Source organism: Thunnus maccoyii, chromosome 9, assembly GCF_910596095.1.
Source record: "Thunnus maccoyii chromosome 9, fThuMac1.1, whole genome shotgun sequence".
NCBI classification, from domain to species: domain Eukaryota; kingdom Metazoa; phylum Chordata; class Actinopteri; order Scombriformes; family Scombridae; genus Thunnus; species Thunnus maccoyii.
Window position 1 is genome coordinate 19,531,167 of NC_056541.1, and position 23,193 is coordinate 19,554,359.

At 38.1% G+C, this 23,193-nt stretch overlaps 2 protein-coding genes across 2 annotated transcripts; one reads left to right on the top strand and one right to left on the bottom strand.

Annotated features, from left to right (window-relative positions):
- Positions 1 to 200: 200 nt before the first annotated feature.
- slc6a4b (solute carrier family 6 member 4b) lies at positions 201 to 7,548 on the top strand. Its single transcript, XM_042420273.1, has 13 exons — positions 201 to 426; positions 1,498 to 1,632; positions 1,739 to 1,958; positions 2,110 to 2,248; positions 2,367 to 2,501; positions 3,899 to 4,002; positions 5,056 to 5,183; positions 5,273 to 5,385; positions 5,858 to 5,989; positions 6,099 to 6,198; positions 6,329 to 6,429; positions 6,995 to 7,162; positions 7,272 to 7,548. The coding sequence occupies exons 1-13, from the start codon at positions 201 to 203 to the stop codon at positions 7,350 to 7,352; spliced, it is 1,782 nt and encodes a 593-aa protein (XP_042276207.1). The 3' UTR covers positions 7,353 to 7,548.
- Positions 7,549 to 14,127: 6,579 nt separating this feature from the next.
- Positions 14,128 to 22,282, bottom strand: ankrd13a (ankyrin repeat domain 13A). Its single transcript, XM_042420264.1, has 15 exons — positions 21,724 to 22,282; positions 20,025 to 20,160; positions 19,596 to 19,720; positions 19,460 to 19,505; positions 19,030 to 19,173; positions 18,739 to 18,928; positions 17,824 to 17,890; positions 17,622 to 17,703; positions 17,417 to 17,478; positions 17,202 to 17,332; positions 16,920 to 17,077; positions 16,658 to 16,789; positions 16,403 to 16,557; positions 16,229 to 16,293; positions 14,128 to 16,079 (listed from the first exon to the last, which is right to left on the bottom strand). The coding sequence occupies exons 1-15, from the start codon at positions 21,829 to 21,831 to the stop codon at positions 15,881 to 15,883; spliced, it is 1,800 nt and encodes a 599-aa protein (XP_042276198.1). The 5' UTR covers positions 21,832 to 22,282; the 3' UTR covers positions 14,128 to 15,880.
- Between the last annotated feature and the right edge of the window lie 911 nt (positions 22,283 to 23,193).

The following is a 23,193-nucleotide window of genomic DNA, read 5'->3' on the forward strand; positions in this document are numbered from 1 at the left end:
AGTGATCGAAAGTTTGAAATGTAGTTGAAAGGGTGTTAAAAGCTGCTGTCAGTAGGAACCACATCTGTCTTCACTAACAGGTATCCCCCCAAGTGTCCACAGCTGCCTCCCCAACTCCTCCCCCTCGGCCCTGTCATCACTACAGCAGAAACATCCTCCTCTCCGTGGAGCTGGTCCTCTGACTGACTTTTCACAGTCCGATGGCCCGACAGGACTCAGCGGTCATGGCCGGCAGTCTGACCCACCACGGCTCCCCGAACCCCGGCTACAGCTCCAACAACGCTGTCCCAGTGCCGGTCATCACGCAGACGGACTCCAGGGACAAATGGAGCAAAAAGATGGATTTTCTCTTGTCTGTCATTGGCTTTGCGGTGGATCTGGGAAATGTTTGGAGATTTCCGTACATATGTTATCAAAACGGTGGCGGTAAGTGTTTTAGAGATTTTAGCTTAGATTTCAGCTTCATTTTATAAACTGGGATTTATAAAACTCGAGAGCTGATATGTGGAGCCACCTGGGCAAACACTTCAGATAGTTTGAAGAGTCTTCAAATCGATACATATTTGTGATCTAAATGGCGTTAAATGTGTCAGAAAACAGGTTGAAGCTGCGCATCTGGCAGCAGACACTGTCCATGGTGCTGAAATGTGCATCTGTAGCCTTCACATCCATAAAAAGTCCACTAAGAAGTTTTTACACTTTTCCTATGACACAGGGCACAGCCTGTATCTATCACTTTTTTAATCAATAACTGGTACAATACAGGAGTGTGACAACACTATCAAGCGTTTTTATAGCAGAAAAATGTCCGTACTTAGTGAATTATCATGCAGTTTTTATTCTAAGCACAGCTTGTTAAGTCTTTATGTATGTTGTGCTTTACTCAACATTTTGTATTATACATCAGCATTTGAGGACTGGTTTAAATGCAGCAGCCAATCAGGTTGTAAGGCAGGTTTATTTGTATAACAGTTGTCAACAACAAGGCAATTAAAAGTGCTTTACATCAGGCATTAAAAAGGCATTAGATAAGATATAAAATAGACAAAAGACCATATGAAAAGACATATAAACAGAATTCAAAAGGCATTAATATAATAAGATAATGAAGAATGGAATAAACAGGAGATATTTGTAAACATTTCATTTTGTAATTTTGTGTAGTCCGTTTCAGTTTGTAGTAGCCTTAATGATGTTTTCTTGTTCATGGTTTGGTCAAATAAAGATTTGATTCTTGTAAATCCTCCCTGGGACATAAACCATAATTTACACAAGAGTGTAGTTAATAGATGTAAACGTGAAGCCAGTCAAAAGTCTGATTTTTAAATTATAATCCCAGTTTCATATTTTAATCCCTCTCAAACCTTTATATTTCCCCAGTCTTGAGTTTATGAACATCCTCAGTTTATCACTGCATGCAAGTGACAGTGCAAAGTGACACCATGACCCTGATGAAAATGCTCTACATAACATGTATCATCGTGCCTCTCTGCGCAGGGGCTTTCCTTATTCCCTACATTTTGATGGCCATCTTTGGTGGTGTGCCGCTCTTTTACATGGAGCTGGCACTGGGACAGTTCCACAGAACCGGAGCCATATCCATATGGAAACATATCTGTCCCATTTTCAAAGGTAAGATGTCCTCACACTGAGCTGATTACATGTTGTTTCCAGGACCAGTAGCAGATTTTTAAAAGTGTTCCAGTAAAAATCTCACATCTTTCCTTTCTTCTTTCAGGTATAGGATACGCCATTTGTATAATCGCCCTGTATGTGTCCTTCTACTACAACACCATCATCGCCTGGGCCCTCTTCTACTTCTACTCCTCTTTCTCCAGTATCCTGCCGTGGACAAACTGTGACAACATGTGGAATACCCCCAACTGCACCAACTATTTTGACTTGCCAAACGTCACCTGGACGAATTCCTCCAGGTCTCCAGCAGAGGAATTTTACACGTAAGTGCATGTAAGTGTGAGTAACAGAAACCGCATATTTAAATAGAATTACAGTATTACATTATACAAATATTGTCTGCTAGTGTTTTTGTACAGAGAAGGTTGTTTTGTGTATTGAATGTCTGATGATTTATGTGTTTTATCCTAACAGGAGGAATGTTCTTGAGATCCACAAGTCATCAGGGCTGAAAAACGTCGGGGGCGTTCGCTGGCAGCTGATGCTCTGCCTTTTTCTCATTTTCACTATAGTTTACTTCAGCCTCTGGAAGGGGGTGAAGACTTCAGGGAAGGTAACATGTTGTAGTTGCCTCACAGAACCAAAAGATCATTGTGTATCTTCTTTACTTTCATCCAGTGCCTCCTCTCGCTTTATACATCTTCCTGATTTATCCATTTCTTCTACACCAGGTAGTGTGGGTGACCGCCACTTTGCCCTACATTGTGCTTTTCATCCTGCTAATCCGTGGTGCCACTCTGCCAGGAGCTTGGAGTGGTGTGGTGTTTTACCTGAAACCGCAGTGGGAAAAACTGCTGGAGACCAGTGTAAGTTGTAAAATGTTAGTCTGTAAGCTGGTTTGTCAGAAAATGACACAATTTAATCATCTCTAAATAGAGGAACATGATCATGCCTCATATGTTTGCTACCTTGAGGATCTTTTTTGAATGCTACTTTAATTCAAACTATCCATACCATCAGTTCAAAAGCAATTGTATAATTATGGAATAGCTTTTCACTTAGTTAAAGACACTCTACCCAATGTGCCCATCCATCATATTAAAAGAACAGAAAATAAGAAGAGAGAAGAAGAAAGAGGAAAAATAAGAAGTTTAGTTTATCCTTAGTTTGCCTCCACTAGTAGGAAATAGTTCATTGTTGCATATTAATTTAACATAGTTCAGCTATTTCATCCATCTTTTTTTCATACAAACAAATGTTACCTCTTATGTTGAATTTTCTGTATTGTTTTTATTTGTTTTGACAGTTCAGAGCAAGCTTATTTCAAAGCAGTTACTCTCAATGTTCCTAACCAAACCATTTTCTAAGCATTTTCCACAGAAGTACAAAAATCTACTTAATACAAAACAAGAATGAAATTATATGCTCCATTTTTCTGTGTTTAACTTTCCCAAAAGACTTTAGGGAGGAGTGGAGATAATTTGAGTTTCTCCACTCTCTCACCAACATTTAGGACTTCCTGATGAGTATTGATTTTGCTGGACTTTCTGTAATGAAATCTGGATCTTCTGTGCAAGAGAAGCAGCAGTTTTACATGTACTCATTTATTTCCACTTCACTCCTCATCTGATAAATTTAGCCGCTTGAGACTCTGCCTGTGTGTGTTTTTATGATCTCTGAAACGTCCTCATCTTCCTTTCCGGCTTGTTGTGGTTGTTTGCTAAACATGTGTGAGTGCTTTGGTTGGAGGGGAATATGGATGAGATGAAATGAGATGCATAAATAAGCCACAGAGCAGGATAATAAGATGCATAATTGGTTTAGATTTTCTGCCCATTAACAAAGCCTCCCTTTCTGTCTCAATCGCCAATATCCAACGCTGCCCCCTTCTTTTTAATGCCGAATGCATGCTCCTCTTCAGATCTCCCTGCGTACAGCTGTGCGGAAACTAGATTTCTATACGACTGACACAACACCTCTCAGCTTGACAAACGATACTGAGGGATCAGAAAATGAATAAGAAAAATAAGAGAAGGAGGATTTGATGATACCCTCATTTATTTGTGTTGGGAGTTGATGTTAAATCACTGAAAAGGAAACTAAAAGGTGTTATAGATTTAACCTAGAAGAAATTGTCTCTCTCTGTGCGAAATACGTATTTTCTTAGGCTGAAAAATGCCCACAGCAACCTAGAAGTTGTCCAGTTATATTTCCAGATAGTATACCAACTCTTGCTGTCTCTCTCTCTCTCTACATTTTCTAGGTGTGGGTGGATGCTGCTGCTCAGATATTCTTCTCTCTGGGACCTGGGTTTGGGGTGCTCCTGGCGCTCTCCAGCTACAACCCTTTCACAAACAACTGCTATCGGTAAGAAGTGACCAGCCTGAAACACACTGATTCATAGGAATCTGTGTTTGTCTTTAACACAGCTTGATGCCTGTAAGTAGAGGCAGTTACTCTTTGCACTCCTAAATTTGAATTGAGTTTAATGACTTAAGTGCACAGTATGGCCTGTGAGAACTGTAAGAGCAGCTGTGGGATTAACTGTTAATGTGAATACCACATGGTGGGTAAAAATGGCGAGCTGTAAGCAGAGCAAGAAATTAAATCGCACACTCCCAGTATGACTAATGGTGTGTGCGGCTGATGTGACAAGTAGAGCAGAGTGACATGTGAGCAAACTGTAGTAAACACACAGATCATGAATGAACTCGGGCCCAGCTGTCAACCAGAAACGGCGCTGTATTTTAACAGTTTCCTGACTCCTGTTGAACATGTTTCAAAAATATAATGTGTCAGTGTGATAATGATTATCTTCATAATCACATGACTTCTGGATAGATGACTTTTTGGTATTCATTACTGAATGCAACTGCAACATTTCGATTGTATCTGACAAAGTGCCAATTTAAGCTTGAAACAGTGCACTTAATGTAATAAAGAAGACATTTTCTCAGAAGCAAATCATATTTTGAGTCTTTTGGGAGAAAGAATTCACAGTTATATTTGGTTTAGACTCAGCACCTAGACAAGATCGATGTGTGTGTTTTAACGCTGGTATTTTTAATTTTGCTGTTCTAATAAACCCCCTGATATAATGATGATTCATTCTGTGTAACACATTGTATATCTGGTAGACTTTTGGAGGGATAGTTTTATATCTCAAACACACCTCATGCTTCAGTGGTGTATTCCTCATTAGTATTGTTGATTGATGTCTGTGGTTGCTAGTCAGGAGTGTCCTCATGTGTCAGCCACATAACAAGGCTGAAGGGATAATAAAAGGAGCCCATTAAAGAAAGGTCAGATGGGTCAGCAAAGTGTTAGGCGGCTTTCAGCACAGACAGCAACAGCAACACTATCACTGAGAGAAATGTACAAAATTGTTTGTTTGTTGATTGTTTTCTCCCTCTTCTCCAGTGATGCCATTGTGACCAGTTTGGTGAACTGTCTAACCAGCTTCGTGTCAGGGTTTGTAATCTTCGCGGTGCTGGGCTACATGGCCGAGATGAGGAAAGTGAAGGTGGAGGATGTAGCCAAGGATAAAGGTGAGCAAATGAGTTTGATATTTAAAATCACAAAACAGAAGAACTACATTAAAAATCAAATATTCATACCAATGTTTTAATGCTTCCAGGGCCAAGTTTACTCTTCATCACGTACCCAGAAGCTATTGCTAACATGCCGGGCTCAACTTTTTTTGCCATCATATTTTTTGTGATGATGATCACGCTGGGACTGGATAGCACGGTACGAACTGTGAAACCTGGATGCTTTGAGTACACGAAGGCAACAGGTTCACTTCATGAATTAGAGAAAAGAATTCAGCTAGACAACATATCTAATTGAATAATGTAATTTTGAAAGTTTTATTGGCAGATTCATAAGTTACAGATGAGATTGTGTTAAATATTACCAAGTTTATCGTGTCTAAATGTAATACTCTTAACAGTCTCAACAATAAACCAGGCCTGTTTGCTTGAAATTTCAACTAAATCTTTAATTCTCACTTCTTCATTAACCTAAAAAGTGCAAATGTCACGTGCATACAATGCTATAGTGATGCTAATTTTACTGAAGTGTGCATTACCAGACATAAGAGTTCCAAATCAAATTATTGGCTGAAGCACATTGAAAAATACATATATTATACTGTGATATGGTATATTTTAAATAGCATAAGTAAACATCTAATAATATTTACCTTCTCTGTGTGTTTCAGTTTGGTGGACTGGAAGCGATCATCACTGCAGTGTTGGATGAATACCCAGATTATTTGTCTCACAGACGTGAACTGTTAGTCCTGGGCTTGGTAGTTGTCTGCTTTTTGGGCTCTCTAAGCACCCTTACAAATGTGAGCTTTTCACAATTTAAGCTGGTTTTGAGTAATGTCTGTTGCTCAAATGGAGAAAAATGAGTGATGATGGCTGATGTCACTATTCAGTGTAAAATGTAATTGACAGGGTGGTGCTTATGTGGTGAAGCTGCTGGAGGAATTTGGGGTTGGATGCTCCATCATTGCGGTGGGTTTCCTGGAGGCCATCGCGGTTTCCTGGTTCTATGGTAAACAAGAGATTATTATTGATTGACTGGTATTCAGCCTATTTTATCTTTAATGTAAATCGATGACGTTGAGAATCAAATTTATTATTAGCATGTAAAATATAAACACAATATGTTTTGTTGCTTTCAGGCATCAAAAGATTTAGCAGTGATGTTCAAGCCATGCTGGGAAAATCTCCAGGATTATTCTGGAAGGTGTGCTGGGTTGCCATCAGTCCAGCATTTCTGGCGGTAAGAGAAAAATATTTTTCACTGACACTTAAACACGCAATAAGTGGATCTAAATGTCGATGACGATTTTACATTTTATAATACATAAACCATAGGATCTTTTTTTTTTCTGTCACACATTTTAACATCATCCTTTAAAAAAAAGATCAAATAAATGTCATCCATTACAGTCATCTGGAGATCAATGGGCAATAGTAGACCAAGACGTGAGTGAAAGCTCAGTGTAAGATCAAAAGACGACGGTACCTGGCCTTTGAAGGCTGTGGAGACCTAACAGCACACCCCCCACTGAACAATAAACCCTCCTCTATGTGAAATACCACATTCAAAACTTTTTGTACAGCATGAATATTGCAAAACATTTGGGTGAATGTCAGTTTCCCTCCCCTACATACAGTTTAATATCCTAGTCTCTCTGTTTGCCTTCTTGTTGACATTTTGCATTATTACACTATTATGAGTTCCATTATATACTTATTTTATACTGTATGAAAGTGTGACAGTTGTATTACCCCTCCCTGATAATACATTTACATATGGAAATGTTATGTATCCCAACTCTCAGTATATCATAGTGAGCTCCCTGCTGAAAGCGCCGCAACTCACACTGTTCGACTATAACTACCCAGACTGGAGCATCACAGTAGGGTACATCATCGGCTTCTCGTCCTTTATGTGGATCCCCATCTACATGGTCTACAAGCTGGTGTGGACCCCAGGATCTCTCAAACAGGTCAGTGGACGCTACGTGTGCAGAAATGCTGAAAACATGAACTTTCTTACACATTTCTGTTTCAATTAAATCTCTTCTCTTCTTCCCTGAACCTCCCCTTTTTCCACAGAGGTTGGCGGTGTGTCTGAGACCAGAGAGGACCATACCAGACATCCATGCTGACAGCCTCAACATGGCTGCTGTTCCATAGAAAGAAACACACTTTTACACATGAAAAACTCACTCGTTCCCCTGCTTGTAGTTTTTTATTCAAATCATGCTTTTAAATTATTGGTGACATCATGACTGTTACCTGCTCCTGAGGTCAAACACTCAAAAAGGTAAATGCTGCTAAATTTGTTATTGTAAGAGGAACAGAGATAGTAATAGTCAATAGTCATCCCTTAGCTACATGTGTGAATCTGTGTGCATTGTTGCATTCAGAGTCAGTAGTAATTACCTAAACTCAAGGATTTGTCCGCTATCTTTATCTCATGAGAACAATATGCCAAGGAAAATAACAACATGTATCTCTATAACATTTAGCACATTATTTCAGTTGCACGGGAGCATTTTCTTTTGTTAAGTTCTATATTTTCTGTACTTTGTGAATCACTTAAAAAGGATGGGAGCAGTGTTTTGCGTGTAATTTCATATAATAAAAGTGTTTTATGTTGGCTGTTTATCCTTCAGTGGCCAACATAATGAAAAGTATGTAAACTAATTTTTTTCACACCAACTTTTACCAGCTTTGCTAGTTTGAACAGATATTCTGTGTGTTTTTTCTTGGAGCTAAGTCCTTTTTTTGTGCTAGACAGTACCTTTCAGCCCATAAGGAAAACGATCAATAATGGGTTAACTTAAAACTGTTTTACAGTCGATTACAGTCACTTCTTTATTTTTGTTAAAGCTGTATTTTATATTTATATATTTATATGTAACACAGTCTCGCATAGGATTTTACGCCAGCTGCTGAATACATCTGCTAAAAAAAAAAAAGTCCTGTTTTTCCCCACAAGTGTTTGTAACGGAGATAAATGAGGCACTCAGACAAAGATCATGTCTGTTCATTTTATGGTTTCAGAAAGATTATGTTTTTGAATTTCCTAACTGACAGACTTCCCATTTGAGTAAGACACTGAGGCTGTTCTATAAGATCTAGCAACCATTTTCTAAGGTATTCCAGGTGACTTTTTGCCACTAGGTTTTTTAAATTATTTAAAAAATAAACTCATGCGTCTTTGTCTGAAGGCTTCATTTAACCCCAGATAGCCTCTTTTGCCTTAAACTGCCTACATATTACACTACATGTACAAAATTTGTAAAGGTTGTATTGATATTGTGCCTCTCCAGACAATGTTTTCACTCTCTAATTGAAGACTGTTTTTGCAGATACACAGTAAATGTCTTAGTCACATGTGTTATAACTTATCTAAAAGCGCTTTACACCTTCTTTATAGTCAGAGAATAATGTGATGAGCAAGGTGATGATTGTTGTGTGAATTCAGTCCTCTTCAACCTGGTTTCTGTACTTATGTATGATGTACAATGTCTATAAATTAATTATTGTATAAATTACATATTCCATCTTTGTGATCCTTTTCATTCCTAGAACAGGAATATAAAAACAAAAAACAAACGAAACATCATGCAGCATCTTAAGCAGTGAAATTCCACTATCCCCATTAAAACAGTCACTGTATTTTTTCTCTCAATCATAAACGTGTGGGAGAACACGTTTAAGAGATTTGTTCCAAATCACCATATGGTGATCGACATGTCTTTGTAATGGCTGATGGCTGCTGCTCACCTCTATTAGATATTCTAATTAACAAGCTAATTTGCAATATCCAGAATCCATCAACATACAAGGGAATAGAGCAGCCTCTACCTTCAAATGCACACACACCCACACACACACACACACACACACAGTTCCCATTAACAGCCACCTTCAGATATTTACTTATTCAACTGATTTTTATTCCCGGGTAAACCAGACCCGATCACTTCAAGGACAACAGGTATGAACATATATGAGAGTATAAAGTGTTTTGGAACATATGATTCCCCATTGAGCTGCTAGGTGATGGACGTGTAGATCAAAGCCCTTTTGTGTCAGTGACTGCTATTGAAGTAGACAACAGGAAAGCGCAGGAGACACATAAAAGAGACACTGCTAAATAGACGGTTTCTCCTCTACCTGACATGAACAGCTTGACAAGCAGTATATTAAGGAAAGAAATGACTACATAGATGTAGTATATGTTATGACTGAATCAGCTGCAGTGCATCCATTAATCTTGACATTGTAGAGTACAGTAGCTATACAAGTAAATACAGAGGAAATAAAAAACACCTCAGCTACAGATATTCTTGATTCTCCAGATGGATAAATGATTATTTGCTCATGTGAATGTCTCAATTTCCACTGACACCAAACAGCAAAGTCTGAGTGTACAGAACGAAGCCTTTATTATTATTTTATTCACAGTTTGCAAGTTGTGTTTTTGGTTGCTAGTCTAGTAGTCACAGCACAAACTAGGATGGATTTATCCCATGGTGTCTCTCGCTTTAATATATCTGTATTAGTGTATTAGACAGTTAGGACTGATTTATGTCAATATTGTATCTTTCTTTTTTAAATATTATTTTTATTGACAGATTTTTCATACAGACATATAAACCACACAAAAATCAATGCTTACACACACACACACTTGGGGAGAAGGATAATAGTTCATCTTGACCACGTATCAAGGACACAAAGTGTCATAACAGTATATATCATCTACATGTGATTGTTACTTGCAGCCCATCAAAAATAGGATTTAAACAAAAAGTCAATATTGTATTTTTATGTCTGTTTTACATGAATGTGATGAATTGTCAGACATTTTATTTAAAACACACCTTTAAACACACCTGTCTGGTTATTTTATCTATATTAAACAGTTTCTACTTGATTTTTCAGATTTCTCTCATGATATATGTTGATATTGTGATATTAAGTTACATAGTATAATAGAGGATTTTATCCACAACTAGAACAAATAGATAAACAGATATTGACATCTGAGGGCAACTTAAGACTACACACAGAAAGGTGGTAGTTACATTCATTGAGGTAAGTGGTCTTTGCCATCAATTAGGTAAAGGGTCTTCTAAGTGTTGTCTTAACAGCAATATCTGACCAGTAAAATATTTGCTTTTATGCACAATCACCTCAATATTACTCTGTTGTGCGTATACCCCAGATGAATGTCAACATGTCTGAATTTCATTAGAGTACATCTCCAAGAAGGGTGAGCCCTGATTTTAAGACATGTACAGCTCTCTGTGCAAACACTGATTATGTTCCTTCATGTTAAATAAAACTGCAAAAGCATTAAGCCACTTGTTGGAATTATACCTGGAAAATTGATTTGTTGGATGTCCTCATTTGAATGAACATTTTTTTAAATATATTTTTTGTATATGGTGATAAAAAGCTTTGAGTTCCATGTGCTGGACACAGATGAAACAAAGAGAAACAATCATTTGAGTGACATAATGTAACAACCTGATATATCAACAAGTTGATGTAATGCTCCCTGATATCAGCTGTCATAATAATGTTCAAATCCACTGATGAATCAACAGGATGAGATGGAAAAGACGACGCTCACAGAATCATACTCATAAAGAGTTTACAACTACAAAGACTGCATTTTCTTATTAGGCTTATTAAGCCTATTAAGCCCATTCTTGTTTAATCAAGTGATAACATATGACAGTCTGTTTAATTCAGTTTAAATGTCTTCAGATATCCTATTAAAACAGTATATCTAAGTTCATGCTATAATGAAATGTTTTCTTGTTGTGATAGGAAGCCTCCAGTTTTAATTTCAGACCACCGTGAGTGACATTTCCTAATGCTCATTAATGCTCATTAAGCTCCTCTGGCATATAATTAAGAGCTGTAAGTGTTAGTAATGGTTAAGTTCTATAGAGGATGAAGGTAAAGGCCATATACATCAGTCATGCAGAGTAATTATATAAGGATATAACCCCAAGGAGCTTGACCTTTATATCTATTCTTTATTGCTCTTTGACATTTCAGAAATGGGAGATGTGATGGGGGCCTCACACTTGTTTGATGGTTACCAGTAAGAGAAGAGATTTCATAACGTTTGTAGATCCATAGCCGACATACCTGCCAACACCTGTCAGTGTCCTGGTGCAGTCACAGCAAAAAGCTCAGTGTAATTTTCTCAACATCGGCAATATAATAATCAACCAGCAGTTACATATGATTCACATGACTGCAAGCAAGTATTTGGTATTATCAACATCTGCTGCAAATTATTCTTACTTTCATTAATCTGCCAATCTTGATTAGTTCATTCAGTGTTTGGTCATTAAAATGTAAGAAAACTGAAAAATGCCATAATCACAATTTCACAGAACCCAAACCGACGCAAACCTGATGCCCCAAACCCCAAAATATTCGATTTACTGTTATAGTGGACTAAGAAAACCAGTAGATATTCATATTTGAGAAGTAGGAACCAGTGAATTTTTTGGCACTTTGGGGAACTTTCTTAAATTATTGTAATAATTTCCTAAGAATTTTCCTTGAAAAACTATATAATTTGGAACTTATTATAGTCAGGTAACACATAAAGATGGTGCACTCCAGAAAAATCTTGTGGGCAGGTGGAAATATTATTATATTGTACTTTTTATAGGAAAAATACACATTACTCAGCTGGAACACTTCTAAAGTACTGCTGTAAAGCAGAAAGCCTTTTAGTCAGTCAGCTGGAAATACAAAAATATGAAACGTGTCCGCAGGTGAGAACACAACTCAACCCTCATGAAAAACATGATTTCCAATTAGAACTGAATAATCAATCTTTACTTGTCTTTAAACTGAACTGTTCTTTCAAGACAAAACCTTTTTTGTACAATATTTATATATATCCTAAAAATAAAGACTTCAATTATTAATCACTTATCAAAAAATACCTGCCGATTAACTAACCTATTAATTGACAGCTCAAATTTATCAAACACAGCAACCCAGCGGCCTTAGGACCCTGATCCGTCAGCGGAAGAAGAGCTGCCTCACTCACTCTCATCATCATCATCACCATCACCATCACCGCTCCTCCAGCTTCCACCGCTATGATGCTGCATCTCATCCCAGCAGCCCTGATAATGTGCTTTAGTGTGTCAGTCAACGGGCAACAGGAGGACTTCAGATTGACCGACAGAGCTTATGTGTTCTTAGGGAAGCAGAATCTGGGTAAGACTGCATGTAAACAAAGGAGAGGCCTGTCGGTGCATGCAGTGATGCTGAGATACAGGCGGTCTCCTGCAAGGTGTCTAGACGTCAAATCCGTATTATTTCTCTTTATTCTCAGTAACGACTACTTGCTAAATTAAGTGCACACATAGGACACGTTTAAACCATCAAAACCAGTGTGTCTGTCTGTTGTTACTGGTCGCTACAGCCTGTCTTTATGTCCGTATACAGTCACGCTGGGCAGTGTCCTCGGAGTCCTGCTGCTGCTGATGATTATCATGGCTGTCTGTGTCTACAAACCACTGTCCCGGCGATGAAAGGTGGGGATAAAACACCCAGAGACAAAAACTTGCAGTCCAGTCGGTGTCCCAGTCCCGGGTGACTACACCACCATGACGGTACCAGACTGAGCCGTGCCACCTACCTGCCAGCAAGCCTCACTGAAAACACCCAGTCTGAACTGGTGTTGCCTTAGCAATGAAATCAGGTTATTTTCAGTATTATTGTATGTTTGAAAATGTTTCTTATGATACATAAATGTTGCTGTACAACTGGATGCAATCATTTCCTAATTTGACTCTCTTTTTACTCTTATTAATCTGGGCTACTGTCACACTATATTAGATTTTTTTTAAATTTAATTTATTTGATTATGACGAATCTAAAAGGAAATGCTGTCAGTTTATCTTTGTCTTATTAGCCTTTTTGAGGGGAAATCTGACTTATAGACCTTAACTTCTGCATCCATTAAACTGACAAAAGTGGGATTAGTGAAAGTGAAAGTCTTGCTTCAATCGACATCAGTTACACCAGTTGAAACAATGTTGATCAAGGCAGGTTAAAATCTAGTGGTACCAAAAGCTGACTGATTTTTTCCCCTAAATGTGGAATTTGCATATACAGTTTACAGGAATACATTGTAGGCCGAATTTATTTTTTATCTTAATAATCATGTAACACATAAGGACTTTTAATCTGCAGGAAATGCTGTGAGTAGGTATTTATATCTGGTTTGCTTGTAAGTCCGTGTGTTTCTTATCTCCCGTTGAAGGTAAATTTAATCATTAACTGTTGAGTCCTGCAGCAATAACGAGATTACAAAGTAAGAAAGTACTCTGATTGCTTTAATTTACAGCAGGAACAATGTTGATAAAGGTTCATGTGCAGGAGAAATCAAATGAAGTGATACTAAGAAATGGAAATGTGAACATCTAATCAATTTTCTGAAATAAAGAGTTGACTTAAGTATTATTGTTTTGTTCTGTAAATAATTAGTCTGATGCCAGTGTCCCACTCTCTGCTTTTTAAATGATTTTATGATTAGAGACTTGTCAAATATTTGGACAAAATCTAAAAAAGCTTCTCATAGAAAATGACACCCATTTTAAATTTTAATTCAGATAAGGATAATGCAGCATCTATTCTATTACTAGAACAGATTCTTTCTATGTAGTATCAGTGTATTCTGCACAATCCATTCATCCCACAGTGTACTTTATGTACTATATCCAGTGCAGATGTTGTGACTGGAAGTATGAACATATTTAGCAGCTAACCAAACATAAAACCATTTGTACACTGTAGATAAATGATACCTGAACAAAATATCTATCTCATGACATAAAGAAAGGCCTTTGTGTGTCAACTTGTTTTTTTTTGTGTAAATAAAGAACATGAAGGAAGTCACATTTAGTCCTCATGGAAATAAAGTGCGTTTATTTTAGAAAACATTTTGAAACCGACACATTTTCTTAAAATTTTAACATATTAAAAAAAACTTTGCAGCTCAAACGGTGCATTACAAAGATCTCCATTAAATTCGTCAAAGCTAGCCTTTTTAAACTCGACTGTTCAGCAGTTTGGCAACTTGATCGTTATAATTAGTAGTTTGTGAGCTGGAGCCCCTGAAAGTCAGACACAGCAATGCAGCGAGACTTTTGATAAGTGGTTGGTTGTCAGTGAAATCAACTATAGTGGTTAATGCATGTTACTAAGCATCACCCTGGAACAACTGAAACCTCTTCATCTTGTTTCCTAAATTACAATTTTTAAAAAAAAAAATCTGTTCAGAAAGTTTAGACAGAGTGGCACAACATGAAACTGTCAGCACCACTTTCCTCCACCAAGCGTTATCACAGCAAAGCAATCTGTTGGCACGTGCTGAAGAAACAAAGTCTACATACTGTACATATAGCGGACATGCTTGATCAACAAGTCTGTGCTGTCTCTTCTTCTGCTCAGAGGTTTAGAGTTGTTTGTGGCTACAAATGGCTGAAGACTAGGACAGACTGCTGTTAGGAATCTGAATAATCTCTGCAACACTGCATGATGGCTGTACATCCACAGGCAGACTGGTCTCTGCTATTGTGTTTTTGAACTGAGGAGTTAATGCTTGAAGTTGCTCAGTGACAGTTGATGACACATCAACAAAAATACATTCTTCCTCACCATGAAATCGGAAGAAAATGTTTGATTTAAAAAAAAAAAAAAAAAAAAAAAAAAGGCCAGGAAATCCCATCCGTGTTTACCTTTCTGAACAGTGTACATTCAAGTACAAGAGTCTTGCATTTACTTATGAACTTTTCACCTAAACTTTCTGAAATACTATTGTTATGGCTGAGTGATATGCATATGAGATACCGTTTCTTACCAAAGAAACATTTACCAGTCTACAATTTCCGCAAGATTTACAGTTGATTAACAAACCTAATTCCAAAGTGAAGGGACTGTGTAAAATCTGAACCCTGAGATGTCTGTTATTCAGTCTTGTATTGTCCAACCATTCATGGTCCTCAACAAAGTGACTCTAGCAAGACGTCACAGTGACAGCACTCAAATCTGTCCCCTCCAGGTCCACAATACTGCTGGTTTTCTAACCTGCGAAGCGTTTTTCATCCTCTCATGGACTGAGACGAGAGGTACCAGGAAAACAAAACAAAACAAAACAAAACAAAAAAAACAGCGCTTTGGACCTCACGTGCCAAATTTGAGTGCCAACACTATACAAAGTCACCTTAAGTAGTCCGCTTTTGTTCACTAAACCTTAATTACACTCATCTGACCCTCACTCCAGACTATGATATGATCAACAGAAGCATGTTGCTGCTGTTATTCTACATTGGAAAAGAAAAAACAAAACAAAACAAAACAAAAAAAAAGAAGAGTAAAACCCCTCTGAAATTATCTTGAGGAATCCATGAACCAAGCCAGAAGATGGAAACGCACCATGTGGAGATAGAAATATATAAAGGAGTATGTTCTTACCAAAAATACCTTTTGGAAAATCTTGGATACCGAGGGTTTGATATTGCCTGTTACATAAAAAAACCTGCGGTTGCATAGATGACTACAGTGGTTGGAAAGGAAAATTGAGGTGTGGTGGTTGCTTCTGGATCTGGAAAAGTTGTGTTATTGTTGTTATTATTACTATTATTCCCTCTTATTCCTTTTTACTTCTCAGTGAGTGACAGCTGCAATATCCTCTCTAGCTCCTCATCCTCCAGCTTCCTCATCTTCTCCTCTTCCTCTTGAGCTCGTGCGGAGAGCTCCATGGCCATGCGGAGGTCTGAGTCAGGACTAGAGGCAGACGGGGAGCTTATAGGGCTGGAGGTGTCACCATAATCCACCAGCACCCCCTCTGGGATACTCCTAGAATAACATGGAAAGATATAAAGTTCACATCTAAATCCCAGAGGTGAAATTAGTGTTAAGAAAATCAGTTACTGGTCTTCAAACCCTAAAGCAAGAGCTGCTAATCATGTGATTGCGATGCTAACGGCTTTAACCTGTGTTCCTACCTGTCACTCGGGCTACTGAGCATTACATCAGTGAAATCCCCATCGGCATCATCCCAGATCCCCTCCTACAATGACATAAACATGAGAAGCAGTTAAAGTGTGTAATGAATAGACTGCAAAAGGAGAGCAGTCGAAAATGATACGAACATAACATGACGATTGTTGCCTTCTGACCTGGCCTCTTCGAGACTCCAGGAGACTCTGATGGATGGCGTACTGCAAAAGCTCCTCGTCATTGTTGGACACGGGCGTGTGGCGGCTGCCTCCTCGACGGTGGTAGTTGGCAGGCACCTCGAACACCGAAGGACACACTTGAAATAGGGGCAGTGCTGGACAGATGAAAATGAGAGGAAACACGGTTGAGAAATGACAGACATGATGCATCTTGTATTTAAATAGACTGATATATTCAGTGACTAAGTTACTAACCTGCAGCTTCTTCTTCTTCTCCTGAGGATGTTGGCGTGGCTGCTGGCGTTGTGGTCGCTTCTTCTTCAGTACTGCATTTATTCACATTACCAAAGGTAATCCTGGCATTCAGCACATGAAACAGAGGGATCTCTGCAAGAGAGGAAACCACAACAGATATCAGATATTTTTAAAAAAAGACTACAGACAGGAAATGACCATATTACTCTGTGTGCTTCTTGAAAGTGTGGTCACTATAAAACCTCACAAGAATGACACAAACCTATTTTAACAGGAAATCCAGGTGGAAATTTTAGGGTGACAAAGTCTCGTAGCCGTGCAAAATGGGAACTAGTCCGGGCCATGAGGTCGATAATGGGGGTCACCTGCTCCACCAGGGACAGGGGATGTTCTTCGCTCATCCACAGCGTACCTTTGAACCTGTAAGAGATTAATGAAAGCTCTGTTGAAATGTACACACAACTTACTTTCACACAAGAATAACTTGCAAACACACAACTCTAAGGAATAAAGGTTTCTACATCTCTAAAGCTCAGTGTCTTACTTCTGCGTTCGGATGCTTAGTTCAATGGGTCGGCCAATGTCTCTGTCCCCCAAGTCAAAGTCAGGATCAAAATATTCCTCTGGAGTGATGGCAGTGGGATTGGTAGCAGTTGCGTACTCAAGAGTCATGTCCTATAGAGTCAAGCACTCATCAAATCAGCTGTCTGGTGGGAACAAGAAGCATCATTTTTATGTAATTACTAGTGCACGTCTTACCCCTTGTGCACTTATGTGCTGTTCCACAGTCCCCAGCAGAGACTCCAGGATGTTCCTCTCACCTTTGAACAAAGAACTCATTCAGTCTCAGGCAAATGTAGGTTGTTATTCATTTGGATGAAAGGGAGCTTTTAACATAATAAAATATATAAATGCGTATGCTGAAGGATAAAAAAGTAACACATGAAGAATTTCTTCCACCTACTTTTTATCCTGGCTTTCTCTTCATCTGTAAGATGCTCTGTCCTTGTCCTGATGACCACATTCACATTGTTCACACTGAAAACCTGAGCAAAACAACCAGAACCAAGCGTCACACACTATTATAAAAACTCTCCATCATTTTTATGGCAATACACATATACTGTACAGTTATAATTTAAAGCAAATGTATAACTTATGTGAACCTTTGCTTCAAATCCGTTGACCACTTCAGTTTTGTCAGACCTCCAGCCCCAAATCCCAGACTTGTTCCTGTGAAAAAAACAAATTGTGAAAAGAAAATCATCATTACAGGAAAAGTCCACCATCATATCCTTCCGTTATGAATCATTTCCATAAAACAGAGAAAACAAGTCAAGTCAAATTTTATTTGTATAGCCCAATATCACAAATCTGACTCAGGGGCCATTACAATCTGTACAGCAACACAACATCCTCTATCCTTTGACCCTCCATTCAAATAAGGAAAAACTCCCTAAAAGTTTATGTCTCATGCAACAACATTTCATAGGACATTTTAAGAAGCCTGTTAATGCATTTAAATTATTTGCACTAATCTGAACAAGTGTGCACAATATGGGGCTACAGCACTTAACACCTGGATTTAATGCAGCCATCACTAATGTTATTAGTTACACACATTTTTGGCAACTGCAAATACCTGCTGCAAGTCAAATGATCAAAGACCATAGTATAAGAATTGTCTGTCAAATGCAACTGTGTTTGAGGAAGTTATCTGAATGAAGATTAGCTGTAATTAAACAGTAATTAGTTGCACACACCTCATTAAATTTCACCTAATTATTAATATCTGCTGTAACACTCACTGTTTATTTTTAGATGTTAGTTAGATACTGGATGGAAATATTTTTTCATCCAAAAGTCAGTACACATAATGATCATTAATAAGCCAAATGGAATCAATATTTAGACAGTAGTCTCACTCAGAGAGTAATTATATTTAAACAAGTATGAAAATGTCATTTGAGCTTTCAGCTCTCATGAAGTACTGCCACTGTGGAGTTTGTTCTTAGCACATCAAAGGAAGTTGGAACAGTTGTGTGTTGTGAGAAAGGGGAAAGCGTTAAAAGATGAGTCACCTTTCAAAAGCAATATCCTTGGTGTCCAAGTAGGTGTTGACAATAGATGTAGTCAACCTTTTGGCAACTTCCTGTTCCGCAGGCTGCATCGACTCTAGTGTGACATCCTCCATTTCTTGGGATATGTTGAAACGTTCGGTGTCCACCACTTGATCATCGTGGTTCACTTCCATCAACACTGCACATGAATCTGTCGATAAACAGTCAGGGATAAACCTAAATCATTTTACAGAAAGGGATGTATGAATCACAGAGAGAACTCAGAAAGAGAGTTAAAACACACACACGCACCATCTCCTCTGAAGATGTAGCTTCTGCGCCCTCTGATCCAGGTCATGTTTTCAAAGCCTAGGAGTGTGGCATCCACTCGCAGGCTGGCGCCACTTTTCCAAATGCGACAAACATCACTTGGACAAACCCGGGACAGAAGAGGGACTGTGAAGCAACAGATTATGAATGACCCGCAATGGAAAGAAATGTATCTGCACATGAAAAACAATGTGACTCATTGCTAAACCACAACAAATTTTTCAGAGACCAAGAGGAAGGTACAGTATGTCGTTTTTCCTGTATGACCTGATAAAACCTCTGGGTTGGAAAAGATTCTGACTGTGTGGACATTTAATTGCAGGTCACAACGTTAGAAAACACTTTAAAATACCTTCTTCTTTTGCATACTATGACTGATAACCAACCTGTACTATATGAACAAAGAACTTACTCCAACTGGTGAATTCCCACTTCATTTCCATATAGAAGTCTGGAGACTGTGGACGGAAAGATAGACAAAGCAATATCCTTTGTAATTAAATGTAGATGTGGAAGACAAGACAACCGGGAAATGTATAAAGTCGAACCTCTCGGATCTTTGCCAGCAGCTCAGGCACTCCTCCCAGAGCAGTGGAGGCTTTGAGGTAGTCTCTGCGTTGAAGCACTAACTGAACCATCTCTGGATCTCCGGTGCTGACCGCCTCCTGCAACACTACACAGAGACAGACAAGTGTGTGAACAAACCACTAACCACTTTTAAGGCAACAGTATTTGTTCCCCAGGAGCAGCAACTATATGTTAAAAAACCTCAACAATGACAGTAATAACCATCAAAAATTAAATGGTTTTACGGCAGTCAAAGGAGTGGATATGCATTTTTACCAGAAATCCCATTAACCTTTGATGATGTGTAGAGATGAACGACACAAAGTGATAAAACAACCCACAAAACCACAAAATGCATATGTGCAAGACAAGTCCAGGCAACCTTGCAAGAAGCCAGTTTGATGTCTAACCTGTCCAATTATTAGCGTTTTCTTTAGTCACTTCGGCTCCATGTCTCAGAAGGACTCTCACTGACTCCAGGTGCCCAAGCGACACAGCCAGGTGCAGAGGTGACCGACCTCTGGGATCCACAGCCTCGATGTCATTCTGAGAAAATAAAGGAGAAACTTATTACCAGATATATTTTGGAGGGTGAGCCCACCTAACTGAGTTTTACTTAAAGGAATAAAATCTAAGCAGCTGGTTGGACTTGCTGAATTCATATAAAAATACTTTAGGATGCACAAGAACAAAAGAGCATCAAAATAACAATACATTTTTATTTATACTGATGGTTAAGTTGGGCTTGTTATTATGCTTGACTTGTAACTGAGGCCTTCCACATTATGATTATCTTATACATAGTTTGACACCTTTCAATTTAGGTTTACATCACTGATGATGTAGGATTACAGTAGTCAGTTCACTGACAAAGCTCAGCATCATGTCTGGTCTTCATATGACTCACACTGTTGAGGTGAGCTTGTTATTCATCAGCATGGTCAGGTAGTAACAATTACAGTGACTGCATTACAGTAATAACCTTGCAACAATACACATTATTGGTTGTAATGAGCCACTATGGAGAAAAACACTATGAGATTAGAGATGCTTTTTAAAAATGAGTAACAACCGGTTTGATTACTCAGAAATATGTTTGCCAGGCTCTTACAAAAAAGTCCCTTGGAAATATTGTATGGGACAATGAATAGTCCAGCAGGGCTTTTTTGTCACTGATGACAAGACATGATCACCACTATTAAGTCTTTAATATAATAATGACATAATTCATGACAGTCTGTGAGTTGTATTGTAATAGATTGAGTTAGTAGCATTAAAGGACTGGTTCACAATTTTTCAAGTCTGTCTTAAAACAACAGTCAGGTGTTCATATGAAAACTGAAAGAGGTTTTCCTCGCTGTAATCATTCCTCCTGTTCATACTGGCTATTAAAAGATCCCCTTCCAATGCACTTTCAATGTAAATGATGGAGGTGTGTCCACACAGTCATTTAAATGTTTATCTGAAGCTTATATGAGGCTTCAGCAGTCTGAGTTAGTCACATCAGGTGGATATCTGCCACATTTACAGTATTTTTAGCATCAAATTCCCTCTTTGTGTTTCTCCTCTGAGCTGCGGTGGAAGTATAGTAACAAAAAGAGGGATTTTGGCACTAAAAAGACTGTAACGTTGAAAGATATCTACTTGATTTGTCTGTTTTGGACGGTCGAAGCTTCACATAAACAGGATTGTGGATTTTGACCCCCATTACTTACATTGTAAGTGCATTATGAAGGCATCTACTTATGGCCAGTATAAACAGGAGGAATGATTACAGCAAGAAAAAAACTATTTGACTTTTCATTTGGGCACCTGACTGTTGTTTTATGACAGACTTGAAAAATTGTGAACCCGTCCTTTAATTACACCTGGAAGCAGGTAACCAATCTATGTTGGAATACATTTTTAAAGAAACAAACGTGTTGATCAGTGAACAGAGATATCTTAATAAACATTTAAACGTAATCTTTGTGTTTTGCGGAGCATCTGTCAACACGACTGGCCTACATTAACTGGACGACTGTGCAGATTTAACAGCTCGCTCCTGGCTTCATCTAGCTAGAAAACATCGGTGTGTAGGTTTGCAACATATCCAGTGTTTTTACTCACCTGTGGTAACGTTATTTGTTCTTCCAGTGTTCTGTAATCATTCTCCCACACTGCTGCATGCAGTGGAAACTTCCCTCTAATATCTTCGCTAACGTTAGCTGTGGACATCTTCCTCTTTACGGAGCCTCTCAGTGCAACGTTAGCCTGCTTCTTATACTTACAGCCATGGGAAAACCGCGACAGCTACACGCTAGTTTTGCAAAATTTTGCGACAAATATCAATCATGACCTTAAAAACTGACAACAACAAAGTCAGAATGTGTACGCCGGTGGCCAACTTTCCCTCAAGTCTTCCTCTAAATAAAACTTTTCAACAAGGAAGTGCCAGGAGTAGCACACAATAATGACAGGGGTGTCCTACATAGAAACAGGCTCTTAATCAAATTAATACCGTGTAATTATGCGCGCTTACCAAGATGTTATAAAACTGAACTTAACTTATGCGTAATAACATCAATTCCTTGAGTGAATGCGCGACAGAAACACGATTTGTACATTTAAAAAAAAAGACGCCTTCAGAGAAAAAATTGTCAGTTCCAGTTTGGACGCAACCATTCGACATGTCTGCATGGGGGTGTCCAGAACATTAAATCTAAAGTATAGTGTCTATAAAACGTAACTTCGTTTCATATTTTTTATGTATTCGATATTTTAAATAATTAAAAATGTAACTCAAGTTATCATTATAATAAAATAAATGTATCCAGACGATAAATCGGCTATATTGGCTATAACGAAATGAGATCAGCCGTTGCTGGTTACGTTTAGAGAGGGAGGTTACATATCCGTAACTTTACCGTCAACATGCTGTGCAGTACATGTACACAACTATATTTAGCAGTTTTGAACTCAAATAATTATGTGTTATATTATGTAACTTTAGTGATTGGATCTATTAACGTATGTTGGCTTGGTGCCTGATGTTCTTCTGCGGATACAAAATGCTAAAAGCAAAGATGGGCCCATTGATACACATATAAGGCTGTCCTTAATTGTGTATTGTCATACTTTTATGGCTTATTTATGTTTTTTAAATTTAATTTATATATGGATAAATATCCAGGAGGTATATTCACATTACTGAGCTGTTGAATATGCTCTTTCTTCACCGCGTCATAAAGGTACATAAACCAAACTGACTATGTGATGATTATAATGGAATTTGTATTCACAAATGTCGCTTTTTAGAAGACATTATCATTATTTTCTCTGTTCCTTCATGATTTCACATATTTTAAAGACTACTTAATGCTGGGTCCATTATGCCATCAGAGCAATATCACTATTTTCTTACAATTCTCTAAAATATCTTGAATAATATCTAACAAAGAGTATATGTACAATCGATTATTATGGTTACGAATATTTTTTGAAAACATATAGAATAGCCTTTATTTTTTTTTAAAAAAAAGATCTTCTACTGTACCTTTTATAATTGTTGTTGTTGTTGTTGTTGTGTATAACCTGTTA